The following is a 16,532-nucleotide window of genomic DNA, read 5'->3' as shown; positions in this document are numbered from 1 at the left end:
GTTATCATATGACTGCCAAGAGACTACGGAATACTGTTTAGGGAGGCTTTTAATGTTTAATAGATTACTGTATTTTATTTTTCTGTTGGAAGCCGCCCAGAAAATTATTCTTATTAGTATTATTATTGGGAAGAACTTGATCAGAAAATTGTTGAAAGGTCAAGTGCACAGTGTCTACAGGATCACCTGTACCCACATGCTTATTGATACTCAAATAACTCTGAAAAGTTTGTTAGACAAGACTTACTTTTACAGGAGCCATGCTGATTCTTCTTTAGCAAGTCTTGTTCCAGGTGAATATCATCAGGAGGCAGCGAGTTGCTAGTTTTTACTTTGTCAATAAAGACTAGAATTCATCTCATCACCACTATTTGCATGTGTTCTTCAGACTCCCCTTCTGAGAATGTTAGATCAGGCACAGGGATTTTTCCACATCTTTTGAAGTGAAGATAGATACAAGAATCTATTCATCTCTGCAATCTCATGCGTTGTAAATTACTCTGTGAAGGGAAGGGATTGGAAGGGAAGGATGAGCTATGAAAACTTCTAAATAAATGTGTATATTTACTTCTTTTAACACACTCCCTTGTTGTTTAAAGGTTCAGCTACATCCTAAACTTTTTGAATCAATGTATATACAGCACTAGTCATACCAGCAATTACACATTTTTGCAGGATGTTGCATTATGCCACAGCCCCACCTTGTACATATACCGTATATACTAAAATGTAATGCGCACCTTTTTTGGCCAAATTACATCGAGGAAATTAGAACGTGCATTAGATTTGATGGGGTATTTACATTTGCCAGCAAATACTTTTTTGGTTTCAAGGTTTTGAAATTTGAGGCACACATTAGATTCAATAGTGCATTAAATTCAGCAGTTTGGGTTGATGGTTAATGTGATGTGCCACCAGTGAGCCAATTGTTGTTGATCTGGGTATAACCTAAGTCAGCAATTGTCTCCAACAGGTCTCGGTCATTCATTATTCTATACTCTGCTACATTTCATTGTCTGTTCTAGCTTTACCAAACCTGGTAACCTCAAGATGTTTTGGACTACAACTCCCAATCTCAGCCAGCATGACCAGTAATCGGGGGGGGGGCACCAAGTTGGTAAAGGCTGGCCTATTCCCTTGTCTCACTCTAGAATTATTCCTGATGTGGACTTCAAAATTTCCTAGGTTTGACTTGATTGCAAATGGAGGAGCATCTCTTACTCTACACTTTGAGCGAGCACCATTCATGAGCCAAGAGAGGACAGTATGGCTGCCATGGAACAGCTTCTATGCCATGGATACACTTGCAATGAAGACTGAAGAGAATTCCATTCCTAGCTGTGATTTAAGTGGTTTTATCCGGCCTGATCCAGTTATAATTTCATCTCCACTCTCCACATTCTTCAGTGATGCTCCTGGTAGAAACCCCATTGTTCCAGAGACTCAGGTATCAAGTATGAATGTAAAAATAGCCACAAGCAGGTGATAGTGCTGAAAGTGTGAAGGGGAAGACACACATATCCAAATACTTCAGAATATATAGCAGGCACAAGTTGGGGGTCATGGGCTGGCCAGGGCTCACTGGCATGGGGAGACGCTCAACCCTTTGTATATGAGGTATTCATCAAACACTAATATAAATACAGTAAACGTTGCTGCTGCATAATGTGCACATCAGATTAAAATCTTTAATTTGGACTTGAAATAGTGAAATACTTGTCTAGACATTCTTTGTGGCTATTTCTGACATTGCATTTCTGAACAGAATTGGCTACAAAACCTCTGGAGGCCAAAGTCTTAATCACATCCATAAAGACAGGCCTGAGTATTTCATGTACCATGTAGTAACGAAACAAATACATGTGTCAGACTTGTGTCTGTCCTTGCTGACAAACGTGCATTTCCAGCAATAGGTACCTGATTCTGTGATTGCATCTGTTAAATATATTTTTTCTTGCTGTTTTCTGTATACTGCTTTTTAAAAATACATTTAGCTTTCTTTCTTGATATTATAGATGAAGTACAAGTCAAACTAGACATAATTATAGCAGACCCCACAGCTATAATTAACTAAAAACAAACTTATTTTTCTTTCTATAAGCAAAGATTCATAAGTAATAAGGGGCCCTGTAATCACCTTGATTGCTATTATTATTTTGCTGGTGTTTTTTCCCTCTTTGGGCATTCATATTGTTTAATGCTCATTGTCAGAGGAAGTTGCAGGTTCAAATGCATGACCTTCATGCATATAACTAGCAATATAACATGTGTTTCCTATTTATACATCTGCCAGAAGTGTGGTTTTTTTAAAAAAAGAAACTATAAAAGTGACCAAAATATCCAGAAATCATACTTCAAATTGGGCCACTGCAGGAAGGCCAGATTAAAACATCTCAGCAGCAAAAAGTCATCAATCTCAAAATAAAACACATATTTAAAAAAACAAAAACCCCTCTTCCAGTGCATATTTGAAGTGTGCTTTGTGTTCTCACTCAGGTTCTTCATGAAGAAATTGAAGTCCCAGGCTCCAACATAAAACTCTGCTATCTGAGTTCTCGTACAGCTGGATACAAATCTTTGCTTAAGATCACCATGACACAATCACTTGTGCCTCTGAACTTAATTAAAGTACATCTGATGGTTGCAGTGGAAGGACATCTTTTTCAAAAGTCATTTCAAGCATCTCCCAACTTGGCTTACACTTTTATTTGGGACAAAACGGATGCTTATGGCCAGAAGGTTTATGGGCTCTCAGATGCTGTAGGTAAGCCATCAGATTCAAAATTTGCAGGTTTTTAGTATTGGCTGCCATGCTAACAGCAGTATCTTAAATTTCATCTGGAAAAAAAAACCATTACATAATTGATGTCACATATGCCCTTTGTGTGTTCGAAGATAATACTTTGCTTATTTATTGATTTATCATATTTGTATTTTGGAGGAGCTTTCTACAACACACGAGCTTTCTAGTAAAATATATATATATATGTAAGGAACTCAATGTTTTTATATATATAGTACTCACAAAACTGTCCGTGTGTGCATTAAAAAAATATATTATGCACTGTGCTCACCACAAGAAATATCAGGAAGCCAGTGTGGGCTGTGGCTTTTTTCTCAGTAAAAGTGCAGTGGCAAACCCGTTTGGTACCACATAATGGGTGAAGGCTTCTTCAGATTCCATAAATAACCATTACAGTAAACAATAAATGGGTTCATGTTAAATTTGGAGCAAGGGCAAAGTCAATTTGGTAGGAGTGATCGTTTGCAATTTATATTTTCTAAAGGTCTCCACATGAAGACATCTCACTACTGTATATTTAGTGCATCAGTTAATGTATTAACACTCTTTTTCACTTTTTTCATAATCACATACAGTACTGTACTGAGTATATATTGAATACAGTCAGTGCTGAACAGCCAGTTAATTAAAAATAGAATCTAGCCTTTTCGTCATAACTGACTTTCCCCCTATTTCTCCCTCATTAAATTAGTCATTTGCCCCCACTCCTCCCCCAAACTATCAGGATCTATAGTTCACCTGGGTACAAGTGAATCAAGTTTTTCAGTCAACTGCAGTCAATTATCTGAATTTAATATTGCTGAATAAAAGAGAATATATTGGGAACAGTAGTTTCCCAATATATCACAATCACTGATTATTGATACATATTTTTCAGTATCTGTGGGATTTGAGTATGAGACCTGTCCTAGTCTGATTTTATGGGAGAAAAGAACTGCCTTGCTCCAAGGATTTGAACTTGACCCCTCAAATCTAGGGGGCTGGTCTTTGGAAAAACATCATGTACTTAATATAAAAAGTGGTAAGTTCTCCAATTTTAATATGTGTTTAAGGTTTGGGTGCAACCCCCATTCTCATTGTTGCCTCCAGAATATCAAGGAGTGCTTGTGCTGACATCTGATGGGTGGTACTCACACAAGTGATTATTTGCATGCCAACCATAAGCATTACATATGGTGTTCAATGACTGGTTTATAGCACACTGCAGCAAACAGTTGAAGTACACTGAGAGTTCTCTGTCTGCCTTTGGCCTTTTTGTATTACACAAGTGGCTAGAAGTCCACACAAGCAGCAGCTGCCACACTAGAGATTGCGAACAGTATTAGCTGCTGCAAGGCAGCACTGGATGCAGCTGATATCCAAGATCACCTTGCCCAGAACGCCTGGAATGGGAAGTCATAGCAGATAGGTTGCTGGGTGGCCAGCGGGCAAGGGAACACAAATCCACTGTCTTTGCCATTGCAATATTTATGAAACTAAGCAACTGTGAAAGGCAAATGGAAACCTAATTCCTCCATTAATGGGAAACTACCAGAAGCTCCATATAAGAGTGGGATATAATATTGATATTCTCTTCCCTTCCACGCCTCACCATGCATTTTCTTATTTCTACAATTTGTGAGGTGTATAGTTCTCCTAAAAGTGCTTCTTGGGGCCACTTTGTGCAAGGATTCAAGCAGCAAAGGTTTCACTTTATCACTTTCATAAATTGTAGAGTTGGAAGGGACCCCAACGATCATCTAGTTCTTCGGGAGACACATGTGACAGGTTTCATGTTTAATTCACACACACAAGCAAAACCTCCCTGTGCACAACACATGAAGCAGATCACCATAAACCACACTTTAAATATCAATAATGGAAAGTGTTTGATTCCAACTCCCATCAGTCCCAGCCAGCGTGCCCAACGGTCAGGTATGATGTCAAGGAGTTGTAGTCAGGGCTGGCCCAAGAAATATTGGCCCCTGAAGTGAACCACAAAATTGTGATTGTGCTGCCCTCGCCGCCAAGGAAGAAGGGGTGAGTGAAGATCTTCATCAGGAACAAGAGGGGGAGGATAGATCTACATCGAAGTCTGCTGCCTCACCTTACCTCATGGGTGGGTCTGCTGTAGTCGGTAGCATCCACAGGTTCCCCACCCTGCTACAGGAGAACAGAAAGTGAAACAGCTGTGAGCAGGGCTAAGTGAAAATAAATAGTTGCTAGTGGCAGCTGCAAGGAAGAGAGCAAGGGACGTAGCTTAAAGTGGTTTGGACCTACACTGGGGGGAAAGGAGTCAGTTGGATGTGTTGGGTCCTAAACGGTCACCAGTAATAAACTGGCTCAGCCACTTAACAGTCATTTGTTATAAATTATTGTAAGTCCTTGCTTTTCTTCTTGTTAGGTATTCTACACAAAGGTAGTGGAGAGAATCAGTTTCTAACGCAGCAGCCTGCTGTAATCTCCAGCATCATGGGAAACGGTCGTCGAAGGAGTATTTCCTGTCCAAGTTGCAATGGTCTTGCCGAAGGAAACAAACTTCTGGCCCCTGTGGCACTTGCGGTAGGAATTGATGGAAGCCTGTTTGTTGGGGATTTCAACTACATTCGGCGCATCTTTCCTTCTAGGAATGTCACTAGCATTTTGGAATTAAGGTAATTCTGCTGCTATTTGCACTGCTACAAATGCCTTTGTACTTGGTCCTTCTTTCTAGTTTTCTTATATCATTGTTGCTTTCAGCACTACCTGCCACTGTAGCTTAGTATGTAAACATGAATGACTCAGTTTAGGGAAGGCTGCTGGATCAGAGTATACTTGAAGTTGCCTTATCCCTTCTTCCAAGGATTGCAGTAGGAATTCAAGCAGCAGTTTAGCTGCACCATTTTCTACTAAGGCCACCTGGAATCAGATGGGCTCCTCCCCTGTACACAAGATGGACAGTTATATTTAGGGTTCCTCCAGACTGGTGGTTTTTGAGCAGGTTTATTCTGCAACACGTGATTTACACAATAACAGTGTATATCATCCACATATCGTTCCTCTTTGTTGGTTGTTCTGCAGTGTTCCCAGGTACTGCATTACTCCTGTCTGGAGAGGTAATCTTGCTCCATAGTGCAACAAAAGCAGGGCAAAACTCCCCACAACGAAACATTTTTTGTATGAAAAATTAAATGATTTTAGAAGGAAATTATGGGTTGTGCAGCTGTTTTAAGTGCAGCAGTATGACCAAGACAGCTGAAACTTTTGCAGAGGCAAATGTTATTGAAAGTGTGATCACATATAACTGCCTGATAACATAATGAGCACAGTCATGTTTCAGTATGCCACTGAATACCATTTCCTGGAATTTGTTGCTGTCACGTCTGGATTGTAGGCTACTTTGAAGTATCTAGTTGGTTACTGTAAGAAATAGGATTCTGGACTGCACTAACCCAGTGATTGATTTGACAGGGCTCAACTTATGTTCTCATGCATATAGCAAAACAGGCATCCCACAGCATGGCTTACAAACATTGCAAGCTAGATAGGTATTGGTATTAGTATTGGTATATGTATGCACATATACAGCATGTGTGATATATATGCATCCTGACCCTAAAATTTAATATAAAAATCTCATCTCATGGTGCTGAGATAAACACTGATTAATACTGTGTGAATTTACAAAGCTCAGTGTCGCTTTTCTCTGTTATAAAACAGCACTTCTGCTCAGTTAGACAGCACATAAGATGAATAGCTGCACTGACAGTCAAACCTGCCTTAAGTGACAATTTTAGGGACTGAAGAGGAAAGCCAGTTGCAAAGTAGAGATGGGCTCAGGGTTTAAAAACTCTTGTGGTTCAATTGTTTGAATGGAAAGGATATTAGCACATTTCACTTTTGTCAGGCTTACACTGCATCAAGCCTGCTGACAGGCAGCTGCCAACTCTTTTCACTGTCAGTATAAAAGACTGACGCTTTTACACATGACGTTTTTTCAGTGATCCAGAAAGTTTCTTACAAAAAAAAATGCCTTGAGGGGCTATTTCAGCAGGGAACTATCTTGTGACTGCTGTGCTTCATTCTTAAATTAACCTAAGGCTAAAGCTAAAAAGAGGTTTCCTTTGCCATGTCTTCTTGTCACATAAGATAAAATGTTATGTTTGCTTTACAACCTTTACTTCGGCTAACTGTTCTCCTCCTCCCCCCTTTCTTTTCTGTTTCCTTCCTATAAAGAAATAAAGAATTTAAACATAGGTAAGACCAAAACCACAATCTTTATTTACTATAGTTTGTGCCATTGTGTTTACTGGTACTTTTTCTGTTGTGCTTCTTTTGCATTGTTCTGTTTTAAATGTATCAAATATAGCAACATTAATATGCTAATTGTGTGTTATGAATATGATAAGCATTAGCAATTATACACTGCAGTCAAAAAGCAACCAAATAAGTTCTGACAGCAATTAGGAATGTCTAATGGAATGCAAGTATAATGAACCCCAAGTTAACTTTTATATGAGCACTTCTCCCTGCAGTCTGTAATTGGCTTAAATGGTTGAGGCAAACTACAGCAGTGGCTTTTGTAAATTCTGGAGAGGGTTCAGAAGGCACTAATGAACTGGAAATGGGTCAAAAACTCATTTCCAACTCATTAATTTTTTTCTTGATTCAGCTCCTCCCTCCCTTTTAATACAATATTAGTTGGTTGATCTGTTATTATTTCAAATAGAGTTTGAATTCTTTTGCAAAATAGTTAATTCCTTTCTTGTCAGTTTCTCTGCTCACTCTTTGGGTGCATGTACATGTTGGACATTACAGTAGAAGCACAGTAGAAGCATGAAACACTCATGCATCTGCTTGCTGGCACCCGTGGCAATTCCTGGAGCTGCCTGTACTCAAAACTTAATTTACTGCAAAATAAAATAAATAAAGCATTACACTAAACACTCAAGGTATTAGCTCATCACATAGCTCATCAAATTTATCCAGTTGGATCAGGATAAATATATTGGCCCAGTAACTCAAACTTGGTGTCTGAGATAGTGTAAGACTCCTGCTGTGTAAGATAAATATAATTGCTCTCCTCTTTCACAATGACCAAAAATATGTATTACAAGTTGCCAACTGTGGCATGAACCTGCGGAAACAAAAAATGAAGCTTCTAGATTAATTAGATGGAATTCCTATTGTTGAAGGGTGTGATGTGTATGCTAGGAGAGCCCAGAGCTCTAGTAATATATCCACATTGTGGCCAAAATGAGGTTACTTCCTGCCGTTTCCCTCTCTTCCTGGCTTACCTTCTTTTGTCTGAGTAGATGCTGTTGTGAGTGCCACACAAGCTGTAGCTGCTTGTAACGGACAAAAACTGGTATCCATGGGCTAAAGAGTAAAAAAATAAAATAAAATCAGTACAGTATATAATTCTTGCCAGTGTTCAAAGAGGAATGCGTTTGTATTGGTTTGAACTAAGTTTAGTGGTAGCTGTTCATTAAAAAAAGGTGTGTGTTAAGATATCAAAGTAGAAAATAAGGAGAAGCTATATTTCTTAAGTTTCCTGTAAAGTCAATGCTGTCTAATTGAAAAAAGAATCTTCTTAATAGAAGTGTTAAAAGAAAAGCATTTGACCCGATAAATGGACATGAAAGAAAAAATAGTGTATTGGAAATAAAGGAAACATGTTTCAAATAACAAATAGTACACAAATACACAACTGTGCTCATTGCTTAACATTACCGATATCACAAATTTGCTTCTGTTGTCTCAAACATGGAAAAGTTATACGTTTGGTGCATGTCAGAGGTAGCTAATGTGGTACCCACCAGATATTGTCATACTGGTATTACAACTCCCATCACCCTCAGTCAATGATCAGATATATATAAGAATAGTCAAACACCACTTAAATAAAAATGCTGCTGTATCACAATCATCAAAGTTGGTTAGAAAGGCGATTAAAGGCGGTGACCAGAAACAAGTTTGATAATGTGTGCATTTAGAGTATTATATTATAGCATTACAAAACTCTAATGATAAGCTGAATGCTGGAGGTATAAATACTATAAAGCAGATGTGTGGAATTTGGTGGAAATACCCAGTCACAAATTTTGGCTATGGATGATAAGAAAGGTTAAGAGAGATGAAAGAGGTAGAAGTTTTGTTGCATTTTATTAGGATCTTATTAGGATATATGAAGGGAATTGGATCAAAGATGGGAAAATATTGTATACTGATGACAGCAAAAATATTGGTAGCCAGGCAATGAAAAATAATAAATAGCAGATTAGGAAATAAAATGTTGTGCCCTTGTTTAATCTATGAAAATAATCTTTTGTATTGAAAATGGAGAAAAAGGAGAGAGAAGAGTTAGATTTAATTATTTTGTGAATTTGGTTATTTAAGTAAAGATTCATTTTTGGTACTATGAATTGGATTAAATTAATAAGAGTTCATCTTAGTTAAATGAAGAATTAAAAGCACTGTATAATTTGTGGATGAGCTTTAAGAATTGACTCACACGAGACTGCGTATATGCGTGGTGCCGAGAATAATTAAATAAATAGATTCAAACCAGCAAATGGCGGGAGAGAGCTGGAGACTCCTTGTGGCTCACAAAGAGACCCTTCCTGGAGCCCAAGGAGCCCATAGAGGGCAGAGGAAGCCCCCAAAAGGCTGGAGGGATCACCTATATTAGCATATTTATATTGAAGGATACTGAACTAGGAAGGAGGAATTATGAAATTGTGGTTGTATTTGTGACTGTTTGTGGTGTGTGTAGTTCTAATCATTAAAAAATTAATTAACAAAGGATGGAATTCAACATCACTCTATGCTGAACATTTTGTCTATGCGAACATATCATCCTGTCAGGTGGAACTATGCCCCCTCACACTGCAAACTGTTGGGGGGGGGGGTTTCTGAGCAACCCGAGCAAATTTAGTGGGGAAGAAGGTGGGGGAAACCTAAGTGCGCAAATGGAAGCGCCTGCAGAGGGCTTCTGCTGACTGCATTTGTTAGGTGAAACCCACCCAAAATATATAATTTTAAAATAATATTGATTAAGATCAACACCATTAATCATCTTGCTAAAATGGCAGTGGCTCAAAAGAGTTTTTGTATTTCCTTTTTTAAAAAAAAGCATTTCTAGCATCATAATGTTATAACACCTTTTCATTTAAGTGGTATTTTACTGTTATGTGTGTGTTTTTTAACAGCATTAAAATACTTTTTGCCTATAAAATTGGTTTTTAAAAGGGGGGTAATAAAATAACTGCACTGCCCACACAAAAAGTGTGTATGTGCTAAACTTAATAGGTTCCTCTGTCCACTACACCCCTACCCAAATAAGAACCCCATCATTTAAAAAATATAGAATTGCAAAAAGGGTTGTTTACAGCTATGGAGATTGTACCACTCTCTTTTCTTTTCTGAAAAAAAACTTTTCAAACTTTTTGTTGTGTGAGAAAGGGCAAAAGAACTAGGATGGCAATGATTGGATGGCAACATCATGCACACACACCATAAAAAGTGAATTAACAAAACATAGCAATGCTGCACTAAATACCCTAAGTGGAAGCATCTCAGGATTTTATTCTCCCAATATTCCAGTACAGTATTACCAAGAAGCACAATTTATAATAGGGCTATGCAGTCAAAGGGGCAAACTGGATTACCCAGGTTAGGAGCCCAGTTCTACCAGACCCCTACGCTGTCTCTCTCCCACATGCTCCACTTCTGTGCCAGGGAACATCTTTGGCTGTATGGTTATTGTTCTTATACCAGTATTAACACATACTTGCCCTGTTCAATGTTTTGAGTCAGCTTGCAATACTATTGCAGCATTGCATGTTATGATATTGTGCTAGCATTGCAGTTGTAGTGGCCTGCCCTAAAACGTATTTACCAGGGTAACCATAGGATAAGACTATAAGAATCTCACAATGTCACAGGCGCTCCCTCTGAAAACAGTTAACAAAAGATTGGATTTTTGTCGTATCTATATCTTCATCCACAGACATCCTCCAAAAATCTGGGTAACACCACCTAACTATTCTGTCCGCAAGAATGCCTACTTCTGTACTTGTCTCAACATAACCCCTTGCTCATGGGGTTTGGTTTTGTTTATCTCAAAAATCCAAGAGTGTGGCTCTTCAGATGCCAGTAAGTCCAACTGCAGAGAAATAACTAGATCATTCACTTTCTGTCTTCGTCCTGCTGATTTTTAAAGCCTCTACTGGCTTTTAAAGTAGTTTGCCCCATATCACCCATGGCTGGCATCTGCAGAAATCTTGTTTAAAATACTCATTACATCTGCCTGTTTTTAGCCAGGCATGTTTGTGCAGGAACTTCTTCATTTAGTCCAGTTGTCTATTTGAATAGCTGAGGCTGACATTTCTAAATTTGCAGGTGGCTCACTGGCTCCACACCTCGAACAGCTGTCAAAACAGATTTATTAGAAATAAGGTAATACTTCAAGACATCCACTGACCCCACAAGATAGGGGGAAAACTTCAGCAGAACAATAGCTTAGCTTACTGTCAAATCTGGGAAACTTGTTGCTTGTTTCAGTTAGCATTACAGCCTTGCACAAATAATATAATGGGCTTTCTATGGTATGAAGACACAGAAAAAAACAGGCTTACCTCAAAACTAAGGTATTATAATCTTGACTGCTGCAGCCCAATTCTATTGATGCACACTAATTTTGGGGGCACAAGCTACTGCTTGTACTGCTGCAGTTAGCACTGAATCCTATTTCTGACAAGGGAAACGAAACCATCCAATTGTGCCTCCCCAAAGAAAGTAATGGCGATGTTAGACCAGAGGCCTATAAGTTGTCCTCTTAGAGATGGATATATTATCAGCATCTTCTCCGAAGCAATGTAGACAACCTATAGCTATGCTTTTTTGGCGACTTGTTGGGGTGGTGTGAGATAACCAGAGGGCTGTTGATGCACCCAAGTGACATGGGCAGAAATAAGCTAAAGGCATGCAACCTATAAAATAGGAATCTGCTGTCAATTCCTGCTTCCAAATTAGAGTGCAGTAGCAATATCTTTCTGCTCCACTTCTGTCTGTTGCATAGTGCGTGAATGAATAGCTTGTGCTCAGTGAACCTTTTTGTTGCCATTGTATTCTCCATCAAATAACCTATGAAGGAGGTACAAGAACAGGAGCATTTTAAATACTCAACACTTTCGTGCATGGTTCAGGACTTTTACACTCTTACCTCCCCCTCTCCCCGATATATTCATGACTTTTCCAGGAGTCCCATTTTAATAACAATATGACCAAGAGCCCAGCCTCAAAACCTGTTTTTAATACCCCAAGATATCTCAATAGTGAAATAATTGTAAAAGGGGAAAGTGCTTTTTCATAAAGTGAATAGTTGACTATGGAATTCATTTCCACAAGATGCAATGATAGCCCACAACAGATGGCTTTTAAACAAATTAGACAAATTCCGGAATGATATAGCTATCAATAGCTACTAGTCATGATGGCTACAGGGCATATCAGGCAGGTCTGGCGCTGAGGCGCGGAAATTGCTCCGGCGCCCCCGCAGCGCGCAGCATGGCTTCCGTGCGGCTTTGCCGCGAAGCGCCCCCCCTGCCGCCTAGACTGCACCTAGAGCCGGGCCTGGATGGCTATATAGTACCCCTAAATAAATGGGGAACAACAGCAAAAGAAAGCTACTGCCTCCCCATTTGTCTTGGTAGATTTCCCATAGGACTAGAAAGGGCTTTGGTCTAATCCAGCAGGGCTTTTCTCATGTTCATATGTACTGAGCATATGCTGCTAAATTTGTTGGATATTTTATATGAGGGGAGATCGATAAATAGTTTATAAATCATAAAATAAATTTTCCCTCCTACAGAGTAACCATTGTTATCCCGAAACATTTGCAATTAGGAAGTAAGACTTCAAATTTTAAAGCCCCCACAAGGCCCTTTCAGGTGTGAAAGCTCTCACAGAATTGTGTGGTTTGCAGTTTGCCCTGCCTCCCACCATTCAGATCCCAGCTGCCTTCAGGCATTGGAGAATAAGATCTGCAGTGCTGAGCCTGCTATATTCCTGTACAGTATAGCATTTTCACGGGGGAGCCAGCTGATGGAATTTTGACAGATAGGGTGGGGCAAGCAAGGGCATTGTTGCTGACTCCTTATTACACGAACTCTATAATGCCTGAATCCAGTAGTTCACAGTTTAGAAACTAAAAGCTGGCTACCACTTTTGCCACTATACTGGTGTTTTTATGCCACAAGTACACAGATTTGGGATCTTAGCTGTTTTTCCATCTGTGTCCTTAGAGTTTAAAAGAAAAAAAATCAGGACAGCATTTCAGTATCACAAAGTATGTATTTATATAGTGCAGCAAAGGGTTTTATGTCAGATTGAGGGTGAAAACTTACATGCATTCAAAAGTGTGATGGAGTGGTGTCAACATGCATTTGCTTCATTTTGAGGCATTTGTTTTCAGGTCAGAGAATGTGAATAAAACCCAATTCCACCACACTTAGGATACCCTGGTTGTGTTCTGAAAGCACATGAGGCCACCATGTTGCTGCAGCTGAGCAGGCCTCAGTCTGGTCAGTACATGACTAAATGACCATCTGGGAACTACTTGTACACCACTTTGGGTTCCATGACAGAAGAAAAGTGGAGTAAAAAGGCAAGAAAATAGATAGGTAGGTAGGTAGGATGTATGTATGTCAGTCTATTCTCAAAGTAATGTGGAAGTAGTCCACAGCATAGGATTTATCAGACGGAGAGTGATTTAGAATGTTTTTATTCTGAGCAATAAAAAAGACTTTTCTGTCTTGCTTCTTCAGTACCGTACTAACCTTAAAAGTGAGGTCAGCATTTTGAATACCTAAATGGTAGTGTTCTGTAATAGAGTTCTGTAACGCTTTATAATAAGATGGTCAGTTTATTATGGTTAGAGGTTACTCTAACCATCATAAACTGACCATCTTATTATAAAGCATTACAGAACTCTTTATTTTTATTTTTATTTTTTTAAAAACCCATATCTATGAAGAGTGAAGAATGAGATGGGAAAGGGCTGCAATTAAAAATTATGAGATTATTCGTCTTTTATGCAGCTTCAGGGCAAGCTGTAGTGTATTCTATTATTTGGCACAGTGGGAAGACAGCTAAAGATTTTACGAGGAGGCACAGATGCTGTACCTTTTTCAAAAATAATTTACAGCTTCTTGTCAGAAGACATCTCACATTGGCTTCCCATATATTTTGCATTTGTGGCTACATTATTTTTCAAAGCTCTGTACCTAAATGTAACAGCCATGCTCTGTAAAATAGATGGATTCACATGGGTGGTAAAAAGCAATCCATAAATGGAAGCTAATGAGAACCATATATATCTTCAGTGTCCAAATTATTGAGATATAAAACAATTTCCAGTTGTCAAAAAGATATAGAATGATGTAATATTCAGAGGAAGATTGACTAGAAGCCAAGGTGAACTGGTCTTGTACAAGGCAGACACTTCCTAACAGTTAGTGAGTGTAGCTGTTAAGAGCCAGTGTCTAACGCATCTAGCCCAATCGTGTGCAAGTTTACTCACAAGTAAATCCCACTGAATTCAATAGAACTTCTTTTCTGTAAAGTGTGCATGGGATTGCAGACATAATTTGAGATGAGACACCTTGCCAGAGTTTATTAAATTACATAAATTGCTATGTCATTACCTTCTACCCAGCAGCCCCTGTTCAGATTAATTTGTTTATTTGTCACTTTTTTATCCAGCCCTTCATCCAAGTTGGTATCCATGGCATTACCTACGTAGTCCTCACAGCAACCTGTGAAGTAAGAGCAGGCTCAGAGATAGTGACTTGCCCCAGGCTAACAAATGACACAGAAGGGATTTGATGCTGAGTTTCTCACACCCAGACTCTACTCTACTATAACCAAATTAAGGGATGGGACTGAGAAAAGGCAGGCTTTGCCAAACCTAATGTTACACTGTTGTGGGGTGGAGGGCGGAGGGTGGGAGTCACCCTCAGACAGAAGGTGGTGGGACTGATACTATCTACATTTCTTGCCCAAGACTACCCCTGTCATATCCCAGTTCATTACTGACAAGAACTATGCTTTGTAGGGTCTGGTTTAGCCATTGTGTTTTCTCTTTCTTCTCTTCTAAAGCAACAACCCTGCCCACAAGTACTACCTAGCTGTGGATCCTGTTTCGGGCTCACTCTATGTATCAGACACCAACAGCCGTCGTATTTACAAAGTCAAAACCCTTACTGGTGCAAAAGACCTAGCTGGAAATTCTGAAGTAGTGGCAGGTACAGGGGAGCAGTGTCTGCCTTTTGATGAAGCCAGGTGTGGTGACGGAGGGAAAGCAGTGGATGCAACTTTAATGAGCCCACGAGGTAAGGGATTATAAAAGGTTGCACAAACTATAATCTGAAGCTAGACTGAATCTATATATAATTACCTGGCAATTAAAACACTGCTTGCTGACTTATTTTTTAATCTGTGGTTGAATCACAGCAGGTTGGCAAGTGTTTCTCACAGGCAATTCTTTTGCTTGCAGCCCCTGTTCCTTTGCAAAACAACAACAACCTTCACATTCCATTGTGTAGAAGAAGTACAAACAATCAGGATTGTCTGAAGCAAAATCTTTTTGGAGATGCAAAAATGTCTGCTATTTTGGGCAAAGGTGGTTGGCACTGTCTGGTCTATATCCTGTTTCTGCAAAAGAAACAAAAGACAGACTTTATTATCCATTTTAATAATATGTAATTTAAAAAAAATGAAAAGACTGTATGGAATAATGGTTCTTAGGTTAATGTTTTCTTTGCTTGCTTGTCAATATTGCACTTTAAAAAACTGCAGCCTAAGTGCCTATGCTTCAGCTAGTCTTCCCTTTGGGAATGAATGAAAGTACAGCAGAAGAAATATAAACAAACACTGAATAAAAGAAATGTCTACCTATTGGAAGAGTATAAATTCCAGCTTCAGTAGCTCATATAAATAAATAATTCTGACTCAATAAATTTGAAAGGCACAGCTGTAGCGAACCATAAAAATATGACATTCAAATACTTAGGATATTTTTCAATACAGTATAAAAATGATAAACATTAATTTTATAACTTGAATGTTCCTCTTAAAATAAACAAATATGAAGTCCTATAGCTTTTTCCTGCAGCAAGAGGTTTCTTTCATTGCACTAATTAAATTCACCTTAGTGGCACCAAACACAGACGCTATTACCTTAGGCAGCATAACTAGTGGTACTTTTCCTTACCAAAACTGCCTTGGTGCACATGCTTCTGTAGCTCAAGGACAGTAACATCTGAAGGAAAGGAAGAAGCACTTATAGGATAAGAAGGTAGCATTTACACATGTACTTGTTCAGGCATACACAAACGTGCATATGCACATGGGTATCCAGCCAAAATGTGTTTACAGTGGTACCTCGGTTTATGAACACAATTGGTTCCGGAAGTCTGTTCATAAACTGAAGCGTTCATAAACTGAAGCGAACTTTCCCATTGAAAGTAATGGAAAGAGGATTAATCTGTTCCAGGCGGGTCCGCGGAGTACTTAAACTGAAGCGTTCATAAACTGAAGCATGGGTGTAATTGGTTCCGGAAGTCTGTTCATAAACTGAAGCGTTCATAAACTGAAGCGAACTTTCTCATTGAAAGTAATGGAAAATGAATTAATCCGTTCCAGATGGGTCCGCAGTGTTCATAAACCGAAAATTCATAAACTGAGGTGTTCATAAACCGAGGTTCCA

General features: G+C 39.0%; 1 protein-coding gene across 4 annotated transcripts in view; it reads left to right on the top strand.

Annotated features, from left to right (window-relative positions):
* Window positions 1-16,532, top strand: part of TENM2 (teneurin transmembrane protein 2) — a 645,216-nt gene that overhangs the window by 591,433 nt on the left and 37,251 nt on the right. For all 4 annotated transcript variants that reach the window (XM_035105136.2, XM_035105139.2, XM_035105137.2 and 1 more), the window contains 5 exons: window positions 1,186-1,447; window positions 2,497-2,764; window positions 3,681-3,824; window positions 5,187-5,436; window positions 14,924-15,156. In XM_035105136.2, coding sequence (XP_034961027.1) covers window positions 1,186-1,447; window positions 2,497-2,764; window positions 3,681-3,824; window positions 5,187-5,436; window positions 14,924-15,156 — 1,157 coding nt within the window. The remainder of the gene's footprint in view (window positions 1-1,185; window positions 1,448-2,496; window positions 2,765-3,680; window positions 3,825-5,186; window positions 5,437-14,923; window positions 15,157-16,532) is intronic.

This window comes from Zootoca vivipara, chromosome 2 (genome assembly GCF_963506605.1).
Source record: "Zootoca vivipara chromosome 2, rZooViv1.1, whole genome shotgun sequence".
Taxonomy (NCBI): Eukaryota; Metazoa; Chordata; class Lepidosauria; order Squamata; family Lacertidae; genus Zootoca; species Zootoca vivipara.
The sequence above is the reverse complement of the archived record's forward strand: the minus strand, read 5'-3'. Positions and strand labels throughout refer to the sequence as shown.